Genomic DNA, 12,097 nt, shown 5'->3' with positions numbered 1-12,097 from the left:
CACTGGGTGGGAGCAGGACGGCCACCAGGAGGCGGCTCCGCCAGAGACTTCCGCAAACCGCCGGGAGAGACCGCAGAGGAGGCGAACCCAGGCAGCATTCGCACTTCATCCTAAACACTGCCCGTGTCACTCCTTGTTTACCCAATTTAACGCCCGTGACTCTTCCTAGTCTCCTTAGAGATCACGACCCCCCGCCCCCACCCGGACAGGCACTGCCCACAAGGCTGTGTCGTCCCGGCCTGCTGCTGACCTTCCGGCCCACCTGGCTCAGCCTCCCCTGGCCCCAGAGGTTAGAATGCGGTGACCCCTTCTCTGCCTCCACCCTGCTGCGGAGTGTCGGGCTGGGCTCTGTCCCGCGGCCTGGCCCTGCCTGGCGCACGAAGGCCTGGGATACACCGCTGTGTGGAGGACGGTGGGGGCCGGCACGACCCCTAAGCTGCTGCCAGGGATGACCCAGGAGATGCTCCAGGGCTGATGGCCCAGGTTCCCCTTGGGGGGCACTGCCACCCACTTGCCCCACGCCCTGCCCCCGCCCCGCCCCACACCACCCCCGTCCCCAGCAGGAAGCAACCAGACGAGGTCTTCTGCTGTACTAATGTATTCCATCTTTCAAAAAGAAAGACATGATTTTAATATTACTTAACAATATGTTAAAAAAGTAGCCAGGCAGGCCTCCGTGTTAATACAGTCGTACACTCTCTAACAGACTTGATGGTGTGAGTACTGGGTGGGGTTTTGTTTTTGAACTTTCTCATTCTGCAAGGGATCTTACACAAGCTGGCTACAAGTCGGGGGGTCAGACACAAACAGCGCCACGCGTACACTCTTGAACAGCAGATTGTGGAGGAGAACGGAAGAGCGCCTGCCCGCCCAGCCCGCCTCGGGTGGGATGCAGGGCACACGAGAGCTGAGTGACGGCAGTGCCCTGGCGGGGACAGATGACAGGACAGGGCGAGATGCAGAGGCAACGAGCCACGTGGATGATGAAACGCGTCTCTGGCCACGGCCCAGGCTCCCGGGCCGCGCGGTGGAAAACCGGCGGGAGCTACAGTTCCAATCCGACAGCACGGCGCTGTGCTCGACGCCTCACTCACAGACTACACGCACACGAGCTACCAACGCGGGCCGAGCGGCGGGTTCTCGGTCTGGGGGGTCTCAGGTGCGGCGGCCCACCCGGCACAGCCCTGGGCAAGCACAGCAGCTCCGGGGCCTGGCCCACCTCCCGCGCATCCCTCTCCAGGCGGTCCTCATTCAGTGGGCAGCAAAAGTAGCTTTTTTCAAGCTAAAATTGGACCAGTTGATGGACAGTCTTTGTCGGGTCTGTCTAGCGGAATCCAAACAGAATCTGTGAAGACAAAGAGCCAAACGGTCACGGACGGCAACAGCCCACACCCGAGCTGGTGTCGGCAAAGCCTAACGACCTCCTTGGGGGGAGGGGGCCTCAGTGTGCCAGACCCGGCGTCAAGGTCCCCTCCATACCTGGCCACCCTCCAGAGCGGCCCTCGGGAGGACGGGGATCCCCTTCTTCAGGACACTGGCCAGTGCCCTCAATGTCCTCTGGTGTCCTGTGTCCTTTTCTAACTTGTCCTCCAGGGATGCTGCCCAAGGGAAGCTTCTGAGGAGCCCATCTGAGAACGTGCCGACAGCCACCACCCTGCCCTTCTCCGTGTGTTAAGCCATGGAGATCCCGCCTGCCCTCATTTATCCACGAAAGCACACGTGAGTGTCATATGGGACTTTGCACATGAGACTCAGTCACAGCTGCCCCCAGCCCCCCACTCCCTGCGCTCAGGGCCGCAGCAGGTGCAGAGGGGAGCCCCCAGGGCCTCAGAAGCAGGCCTCCAGCCCTGGGGCCCAGCTCTGGGTCACACACCCTGCACGCCGAACAGCATCTGGAAAACACCACATTCTACCACCTGCTTCCCAGGCGATAACGGCCGGCTCTGTATTAAATGAGGAACGCTTCCTTTCAAAAGCCTTTACTTTGCATAATTTCCAAAGTTCTCACCTGTCCAGCTCTCATATGAGTATCAGAAACTTGAATTAAGCCTGAAAATGGTTACTGCTGCCAAACGGCCAGACGCTGAAGTGTGCTCGTCTACACGGCGGTTCAATCTCGCGCAACTTCTCGTGCTGCTTGCTGGGCCATCAGTGTCCAGGTGGACAGAGTCGTGTGTCCGTCCCCACCCTACTCCCAAGCACTGTGCCACCTCCCAGAATCCAACCTCTCTTTCCCTGGCCACAGCTGGTCAAATCCCGAGTCCTAGTGGCATCACCTTTACAACCTTTGGGAAGCTCCCCCGTCTGCCTCGACCGTCTCCCCTTGCTCTGACGGTAGCTCCCAGCGGCCCCCCATCAGGCTACGCGCGCCCCCGCATCGCTCCATGCGCGGTGGCTAGAATGCCCATAGCTGTCCCCGAGCCAACCGAAGCAAGGCCCCCAACGGGCTCTGCCAGCACAGGGCCCCCAGCCGCCGGCTCTGCCTCCTCCCCACGCCCCTGACTCCCCTGCACCCAATGCTCTGACACCCCCTGCCCATCAGGCCTCCATGTGGTCCGCTGTGGACCGTGTCACACGTCCAGAACACGTGTACACAGGTGACCGGGACCACAAAAGCCTGGGTCACCACACCCCGACCCAGGTCAGGAAGCCTGACCCTGCCAACCCCACGGCACCTCGCTGTCCTCTCCCAGGAGGCAGCCTGCACCCTGGCGTCTGTGACAACCGCCCCATAATCTTGCAGCCCTCACCCGTGTTTGCGTGTGCTGATTTCTGAACTTACAGGAACAGAATCATCCTGTGTGCATTTTTTCCTTGCTACTTTCATTCAACATTATGTTGTGCAATTCCTCCACGAGGCCACAGTGTGCTCGTTTCCAAGGCTGTAAGAGCTCACCCCGCAGAACAGACAATGGAATACTATTCAGCCATCAAAAAGAATGAAATCTTACATTTACATCGACATGGATGGAACCAGACTGTATTATGCTGAGCAATGTAAGTCAGAGAAAGACAAATACCATGTGATCTCACTCAATTCAATGTGGAATTGAAGAAACAAAACAGAGGATCATAGCGGAAGGGAGGGAAAAATAAAATAGAGGAAATCAGAGAGGGAGACAAACCATAAGAGACTCTTAACCACAGGAAACAAACTGAGGGTTGCTAGAGGGGAGGGGGTTGGGGGAATGGGGTAACTGGGGGATGGGCATTAAGGAGGGCCCGTGATGTGATGAGCACTGGGTGTTATATGCAACTAATGAATCACTGACCTCTACCTCTGAAAGTAATAATACACTTTATGTTAATAACTGAATTTAAATAAAACAAAATTTTAAAAAATGTACTTTAGTTGTGTCTAAACTGAACTTTATATAAACAGGGTATTATGTATATTCTCGTGTTCTGCCTTTTGTCTACTATTCAGTTTGTAAGATCCACGTTGTCTAGTCTGTTCCTTCCCACGGCTGTACAGCATTCCACGTGTGACTGTATCACCACGTACCCACCCTACACTACTGCGTTTTAGAAACATTCAATTTTACAAAATCCTTCTTGGGTTTTAAATCTACAGATAAATTTTGGGAAGTGAGCTAGCTTTATAATATTTACTTTTCCTATCAATGAATATAGGATCTAGTCCAGGTCTTCAACGGTCTCTCTTCGCTCATGCTTTACTGCCGTCTATGCATGGTCGTGGGCAACTTCTGTTGGATTTATTCATGGAGACTGCATAGACTCTGGTGCTGTTAAACATACTGTCTTTATTTACACTACATCTTCAAATTACGGGTGGTACAGAAAAACATAACTTCCGTACGCTGACCGTACAGCCAGCCCCTTTGCTGAGCTCTTCTTCTTGTAAATTCTCTTGTAATTCCCTTTGTAGTCAATTAGACCATCTGTAAGTAAAATGGAATTTTATCTCCTGTTTTCCACTCCTGAAGCCTTTAATTTCTTTTCTTCTCTGATCACACTGCCCAGGAACCACAATTTAAGGCTGAACAAAAGTGGAAACAGAAAGCATCTTTGTTTTGCACGTGCCTCCACGTTTCCTGAGAAAATGTTTCACGGAGATTTCTTTGCTCTCTTTTGGTAAATCTCCTCTTCAGGTTAAGGATATTTCCTTCTACTATTAGTTTACCATTTTTCTTTCCTTTTTTTTTTTTTTTAAAGATTTTATTTATTTATTCGACAGAGATAGAGACAGCCAGCGAGAGAGGGAACACAAGCAGGGGGAGTGGGAGAGGAAGAAGCAGGCTCATAGCGGAGGAGCCTGATGTGGGGCTCGATCCCACAACGCAGGGATCAGGCCCTGAGCTGAAGGCAGACGCTTAACCGCTGTGCCACTCAGGCGCCCCTCTTTCCTTTTTTTTAAAATTAGTTGAATGCTAACATTTTATCAAATGTTTTTTTTCTGAACGTATAGAAAATGATCATACGGCTCTTCTTTAATTATCAATTTAGCAAACAGCATTTGTGGATTTCCTAATATTAAATACTCCTTGCATTCACTCCTGGGGTACACCAGTTTGGTCATACATTGCTTTTTTAAATACTGTTGGATTTGGAATGTGACGTTTTTTCTTGATGATTTTTGCATCCAATTTATTCATGACTGAAACAGATCTGTGATTTTTCATGTTTTCTGTATTGCTTTTAGCAGATTTTGATATCAAAATCTTCTCTCATAAAATGAAGTGAGGAATCTTGTGCTGTCTCCTCTCGATTCTCTGGTAGAATCAGTACAAGGCTGGATAATCTCTTTGAAGTTTTGGGAGAATTCTCTGCACAAACGTCAGAATGTAGTGTCTCACTGGGACTACTTGTAACTACTTCTCTGACCCCTGATGGTCACTGGACCACATTCGGGCTACTTTGTGACTGGGCTGACTTTGTATTTAAGTTTTAAACTTAACTGTGAAGTTGCTCCCCGTGGCCTCTTACACTTGAATCACTGCACTACCTGGAGCTAGGCCTTCCTTTCCACTCACACCGTCACAAAGTTTAAGAAAACCTTTTCATCATGGAAGACGTCGAACCCACACAAGCAGAGTGTGGTGACATGGGCGTGGCCATGGTCCAACTTTGATAATTACCAACATCCTGGTTCCTTTCCATCTAATCACTGTACTGTTTTACGTCTTTTTCCCCCATTTTATCCTGACCAGTCTCTCAAAGGTTTATTTAGTTAATATTTTCAAAGAGTCAAAGTTTGGCTTTGCTGATCTTCTCTGTATTTGTTTTCTGTTTCATGATTTTTTTTAACATATTACCTCCTTTTACTTTCTTTGGGCTTATTTGGTATTCTTTCCCTAATTTCTCAAACAAAATCCTTAACTCATTAATTTTCAGGTTTTTAAAACTCACTCGGCAACCTTAAGGCTTCACTGAAAGAGTGCGCGAGAGCAAACTGTCCACATCCCACAGGTGATTGTATGCAGTGTTTTCCTTCCCTTTTAGTTCACATATTTTTAAAAGTCGTCTGTGGTTTCTTACTGAACCCATGAGTTAAACATATATACTTCAGATTTCCAAATATTTAGGCACTTAAAAATTTACTTCTTGTAAACTGCCGACTTTATATGTGCGGTGGTCAGAGAACACAATTATATATATTCATTCTCTGAAACCTCTGTGCCTTGCTTTCTGTGGCCCAGAACCTGCCCCGCTTCTGTGAGCGCCGCACCCCCCGCCCCCCCGTGTGCCCGAGAACACGTACGCCCTGTTCCCTCGACGCACTTTCATCTGTATTCACGGGACTGAGCTTGAGGCCAGGCTCTGCTCATCGTCCACGTCCCTGCGGATGCGTGCACTGCTCAAGCCAGTGGCCGCACAGAGAGTCGGAGACGACCGACAAGGAGGGTGGATCTGATTCTCTGTGCAGCCCAGATGATTTCCTGGTTGTATTTTGAGGATATTTCATGAAGCACCTAGTTTGAAATGTCTGTCTTCCTCACACATTGAACTTTTTAGCACTATGTAGCAACCTTTATCTGTCCCTTATATGAATCCATATTCTGTCTGATAATAATCATACAACAGCTCCCTTTCCCTCTTCCACCTTTCTATTCATTGTACTTTAGGTATGTTCTTATAAACGGTGTGTGTGTGAGCGCACGGGAACGCATGCATGTAAATGTGTGTGTCTGTATATTTAAAATCGTTAACACAATCTGACAAACTTTTTTTTTTGTCTATTATGGTTGCTGATAAAACTGAACTTGTGTCTCTTGTGTTTTTAATATTTGTTTACTGTACTTTCTTTAAATTTTTTTCTTTTTGAGTTTTGATTTTTTTCCTTCTACAGAGAGCAATTTATACATTCTAGTTCTATTCTTTTAATGCTTACTTGTAAAACTGTATCACCCATTTAGCTTTAAGGCTGAATATTGAATACTTAACTGTTAAATACCTCAACAAGAAAAGGACCTGAGGATACTCAGCTCGGACTATTTCACACCTGCTTACACACTATGGCTGTTCAATACTGCGGTTCTTTCAGACATAATGGTTAATTAGACATTATTACTATCTTCTTACAAAGAATATGTTTTATTTAACAACATTTATCAGGCTGTTTCTCTCTCTTCTTCCTGCAAATCACACTGTCTTTCTGAGATCAATCTCTTTCCTTGATTTTTTGATTTTTTTTTTTTTTTTTTTAAAACACAGACCTCTTTGGAGCAAGTTCCTGCAGTTTTTCTTTACTATGGAAAAGAACAGGTTTGTGGGATACATAGTTACAGACCAACAACTTTCTCTCAACGCTGTAAATATCACTCCCCGGTCTTCTGGTTTCACAGCTGCTATGCTGAAGAATGGGCTTTTGTTTACCCCACTGGTATACGTTGTGCTTCTGAGCTTGTAGATTTGGACTTCCCACTAGCTCTGCAAAATCCCCCAAATCTCTTCAAATACAGCGTTTCTTTAGTCTCCACCTTCTCCTAAGGGGGCTCCAGTTAAATGTATGTCAGACTCAGTCTCTCCTCCACATGTCTGAGCCTCTTTCCTCTTTTCTAATTTCCTTGTATGTGGGTGCATTCTGGATACATCTTTCAGAGAGCTCTTCCAGTTTACTAATTCCCTCTTCAGCAGTGTCTAATCTATTTACCATGTATCTATTAACATCTTGATTTTAATCATTACATTTTTCATTTCTAGATGTTTCTTTCCCCCAGATCTTGGTCTACCTAGGAAAATATCTCTCCAAAGTTCTGCCTTTATCCACGAAATGCTCTTCAGAATCCAGCTTCGGGGCAAACTGTCTCAGTAACTCAAGTGATTTGCCTACAGATTCTTTCAGACTTTGTACAAACACACTTCTGTCACCTGAGAATGACGATTCTATTTCTTCCTTCTGATTCTTGTCCCTTTTGTTTCCTCTTACACCCTCACAAACAGAAGTTGTAACAACAGGCACCCTTATCTTCTTTTTTCTTTTTTAATCTCAAGGGACAGCTTTTAATGTTTCACTGTAACTATGGCATTTACTGTATTTTATGGCTATCTTTTATTATGTTAAGGATATGCCTATCTAGTCCTACTTAAGAGTTTTTATTAGAATGGACGTCCAACCTTAGCAAATGCTTTACTCTGCCTGCTGAGACATATACACACACACACGCACACATATATAAATTATATAATAAATATAATCTCCAGAATCACACAGATTTCTATAATATTTCATTTATTTTTATTTTCATTTATTTTTATTTTTAATTTTTTTTTAAGTAAGCTCTAGGCTGGGTGTGGAGCCCAGTGCGGGGCTTCAACTCCCAACCTCAAGATCAAGACCTGAGCTGAGATCAAGAGTCAGATGCTTAACCAACTGAGCCACCCAGATGCCCCTACAATATTTCAGATATCAGTTAATGACCTTTTGCACTGCAAATTAACTGCTCCTTTTGTGTGTGTGTGTGTATTATCTGAAACAAACAGGTTAAAGAACGAACAAGGAACTTTAAAATGAAATTTGCTTGCCATAATTCACAAAGTAGATAAAATACTATTAAACATAGTACTAATGAAATCTGCTTATCAGGAAAACTGAGCAAATATCTAAAATGTTACTTTTCTCCTTAAAAGCATGCTTATTAGTGTGTTCCAATGTCAGCACACATGAGGATCACCAGGGACGTTTGTGAGAATACAGATGTTGGGTCCCTCCCCTCCCTCCCTCCAGAGTGATTCAGCAGGTCTGGGGAGGGGCCTGGAGCACTCGAGGGCCATGGTCCTCAACCAGTCTTCACACAGAGGGGAGGGGAGAGGTGACTGGGTGTGAGGGTGAGTGAGGAGGCCTGTGTGTGTGCTAGGGCTATGGGGGGACATGTGTGACCGGCCCCTGGGTCAGCTGACAGGACTTGTGTCCATGACAACCGGCAATGCTATGGGAGGGTCAGAGGGTCATGTCTGGTGGCCGTGAAACCACCACTACTCCAGATGCACAGCCTTAACATTTACCTTTTGAAATATTCCACTTCCCTCTCTGTCTCATCCATATCCACACTGTCTAGGTCGATATCTTTAGGCAGAAAGACATCATCTGTAAAATGAAAGAAAAGAGGCAAGTCAGATTACAAGAGAAACAGATCACCTGGCTTTACTTAATTTTAACAACTTTACAAACTGAAAATTTTCTCTAAAATGAGACTTTACAAACAGCCAAAGGAGGGCAGATATCTCTCATGTGCTTGTGAACATCCAGGTTCAACCTGGAAATTATGGAACTCACAAGTTTGCTGAGCAAAAGCAACTGCGGCTTCAGGTCCCACTAAAAGAGATCCACTTACTGGCACTCGGACTCCCCAAGGGACTGGTCTTTACCTGACACGTTTCCATGATGGGAGAGCCCTTGAGAAGACTCCTGGAAACCTAAGGTGCTTGCAAGCCCAGAGTCTATCATAAGGTCCCTACTGGAGGGCGGGAAGGAGTGGCGGCATGCTAGTGAACAGAAGTCCAGAAGGCAGCCCCACGGGGAGGCGAATGCTTCCCTTGCAAGTGCCCTTCGCAGCAAGAGGACACAACTGACTGTACCCGGGACCCCGACATCAACCTCTATAGGAAGATGGCTCTCCCAGGCGTTCAGTCTCTATATGCAACATCCCAGAGACATAATCAAACACTTTCCAGGCTGTTCCAATAAAAAAGCAAAGCTGTATTTCACATTGCAGTTAAATCATCCTCTCTGAAAACAGAAAGGATGGCAGGGAGACTAATGATTCAGGATTATTCCAACTTCTAGAATCTCAGCAAGTTCGAGGGGTTCAGCTTCTTGCTTCTTCTCTGCCTGCCCTGTCTTCTACCTGTGGGATGCTGGGCACTTCCTGGGCCCTGTCAGAGCCCTGGGTGCCAGAGGCTACGTCAACACACAGCTGGGCTGCTAGGACGGCTGGCGGTGCAGACACAACACCTGGCCCCATCATCGAAGGAAGGTACAGAGTCTCCACTTCCCTGCAGACTTTAGCACGGGATAATTCTGTAATCTTTAGAAAACAAAGCCACCCTTTTTCCTTTCCCTGAGGCACTTCCACAGCAGCATAAGCCACGGCTCAGTTGTGTGGTAGCAGCGAACATTTTTGCTGACGTAGACCACCAGGCAGAGGGCCCTCACGTCTGTGAGCTCACAGAAAGGTCCGTGAAGAACCTCCCTGTAGGGACTTACATGAGCACAGCCCCTCCCAGCCACCCTCTGCCAGCACCCAGAGCTCCCTGCGCCCAGCTATCCTCCTCTGCACTACCACCGCCCCCCACCCCATCCCTCCTTCCACGGGGATTCCGACACCACCAAACCTCCACCATTGCCTCAGACCACTTCCCTGAGTTTGCACGTCCCTGAACTAGCTCCTCTGTACAGACACCTTCAGGCATCGGGCCCCAGTATGGGTGAAGGTGCGTCCCTATGCTCTGCTGCGAGCCTGCCCTGTTTCTGACGGTGGCCCTCCTGCCCCGCCTTACCCTCACCTCATGCCCTCTACAGGCCAGGCGAGTTCTCTGTGAACAGTCCGGGGCCCCCCATCTCTACCCACTGCTGCTGCTTCAGTGCTGGCCTTCGCCAGCCTCCCAGCCGGGCTCCGTGGTCCTAGCTTCTGCCCTGCCCAAGCCAGCCAGCGCCGAGTCATCCTCACAACTCATCCAGTTACAGCTTCCCTGCTTCCACGGCCCAATCCACTCCTCTCCGGCCACGAAGACTACTCTGGTTGGGCCTCCGTCTAGATGTCCACTTGCAGACCTCGCCTGGCTGCCGACTACACTTGCTGAGGCCCTGCTCGAAGAAATGCTGGTGGATGAGGAAGGGCGACATGGGGCAGGAGTGTTCGGAGACGTAATCAGAGTGAAGTCTAGGAGATCAAGTCTCTGATCAACAGCCCTTTGCATTAACAGTTCTGGAAGAGGAGCCACTGCAAAAGCGAACAGAGTGGGTGTGTCTGCTAGAAAGCTGTCTCACAAAGCAATTTCTAACCTTCTCTTCTGATTAGAATTAATAATCAGCACTGAATATCTTGGTAAAGGAAAAAAGTGACAGAACCATAACCAGATTCAGTACCAGGAAGACATTTTTCACAACAGCAAAGCTATGTTCATCAGAGTGGAAAGTGTGACCCAAGGATTTCATACCCAGCCAGGCTAGGCTAACACTGAGGGAGGGACTCAGGGAAGAGAGCACAGGTGCCTCGCCAGGCAAATGGAGACACGGAGAGAGTAGGGGCAGTGATCACCATCTCAGACAAAGTAGAATTCAAGGCAAAAGCACAAACACACCATGAAAGGGCACTGTTTAGTACTAACCCTACAATTCACTAAGAAGGTTTTACAGTTAGGAATGTGCACCGAATGCAGACACCTTTATAAAGCAGAACTGCAAGAGAGATAAGAAAACACAGAAACTTATTAATAATTAATAACAGAGGACAGATCAAGAGGACAAAAAACCAGGAAGGAAACAGAAGACCTAACCCTAAATATTATTGATCAATAGATCATGGAGATATCTATTCAATTTTCACCATGATAACAGAAAAAATACACTTTTATTTCAAGTGTATATAGAGCAGTCACAAAAACTGGTCACAAGGAAAATATCAGTCAATTCCATAAAGCAGAAATATTACAAATAATATTCTTTGATCGCAATGCAGAAAACCTAGAAATTATTAACATAAAAAAGGGTATCCCGGGGCACCTGGGTGACTTAGTCTGTGAAGTGTCTGCCCTCAGCTCAGGTTAGGGATCGAGCCCAGTATTGGGCTCCCTGCTCAGCGGGGAGTCTGCTTCTCCTTCTCCTTCTGCCACCCTCCAGCCATGCTCCTTTTCACCCTCTCAAATAAATAAATAAAACCTTAAAAAAAAAAAAAAAAAAAGACTCTCCTACCTAGAAACCTAAAAGCCACCTATTAAACTACTGGGCAAAGGGTGGATAAAAACAAAGAAATTCCTGAATTTCTTAAAAAACAAAACAAAACACCAATGGAAACATTATCAGACTATGAGATATATTTAAAGGAATAATCAGAGGAAAATCTGAAGTGCTAAATACTTTGATCAATAAAAATGGTGGAATGAAAACAAATAAACTAAAGTCCCAAATCAGAAAGTCAGAAAATAAACAACAAAGTAAAAGAAAGCACAGGAAGAAAATAAAGATAAAAGCAGAAATTGATGAGATATTAGGAAGAAAAACAGTAAACCTAGATAATAAATAAAGAGCCTGGTTTGTTTGTTTTTTAAAAAGGAAATAAAATAAACTTTTTTTTTAAAAAAGTGGGCTCCACACCCAATGTGGGGCTTGAACTCATGACCTCAAGATCAAGAGTCACATGCCCCATTCACTGATCCAGTCAGGCACTCCCAAAATAAAAGATAAGCTATTAATTAGCTGAGTGTAAAGAATGGGGAGAAAACACAAATACACAAAATAAGAAATGGTGATGAAAACAGCCACTGAGAGGGGGTCCAAGATGGCGGAGGAGCAGGAGACCTGAATTTTGTCTTGTTCCAGGAATTCAGCTAGAGAGCTATCAAACCATTCTGAACACCTACGAACTCAACAGGAGATCAAAGAAAAGAATAGCAGCAACTCTGAACAGAAAAGCGA

The 12,097-nt window shown here is 46.7% G+C and overlaps 1 protein-coding gene across 3 annotated transcripts in view; it reads right to left on the bottom strand.

Moving 5' to 3' along the window:
* Nucleotides 1–585: 585 nt before the first annotated feature.
* LOC113245700 (E3 ubiquitin-protein ligase RNF4) overlaps nucleotides 586–12,097 on the bottom strand; it is a 207,212-nt gene continuing 195,700 nt past the window's right edge. For all 3 annotated transcript variants that reach the window (XM_057309835.1, XM_057309836.1, XM_057309837.1), the window contains 2 exons: nucleotides 8,467–8,548; nucleotides 586–1,345 (listed from right to left, as the gene is read on the bottom strand). In XM_057309835.1, the coding sequence (XP_057165818.1) occupies nucleotides 1,252–1,345; nucleotides 8,467–8,548 (176 nt within the window). In that variant the 3' untranslated portion in view covers nucleotides 586–1,251. The remainder of the gene's footprint in view (nucleotides 1,346–8,466; nucleotides 8,549–12,097) is intronic.

The sequence above is a fragment of the Ursus arctos genome, unplaced genomic scaffold (genome assembly GCF_023065955.2).
Source record: "Ursus arctos isolate Adak ecotype North America unplaced genomic scaffold, UrsArc2.0 scaffold_9, whole genome shotgun sequence".
NCBI lineage: Eukaryota > Metazoa > Chordata > Mammalia > Carnivora > Ursidae > Ursus > Ursus arctos.
This window is presented reverse-complemented; position numbering and strand designations above follow the sequence as displayed.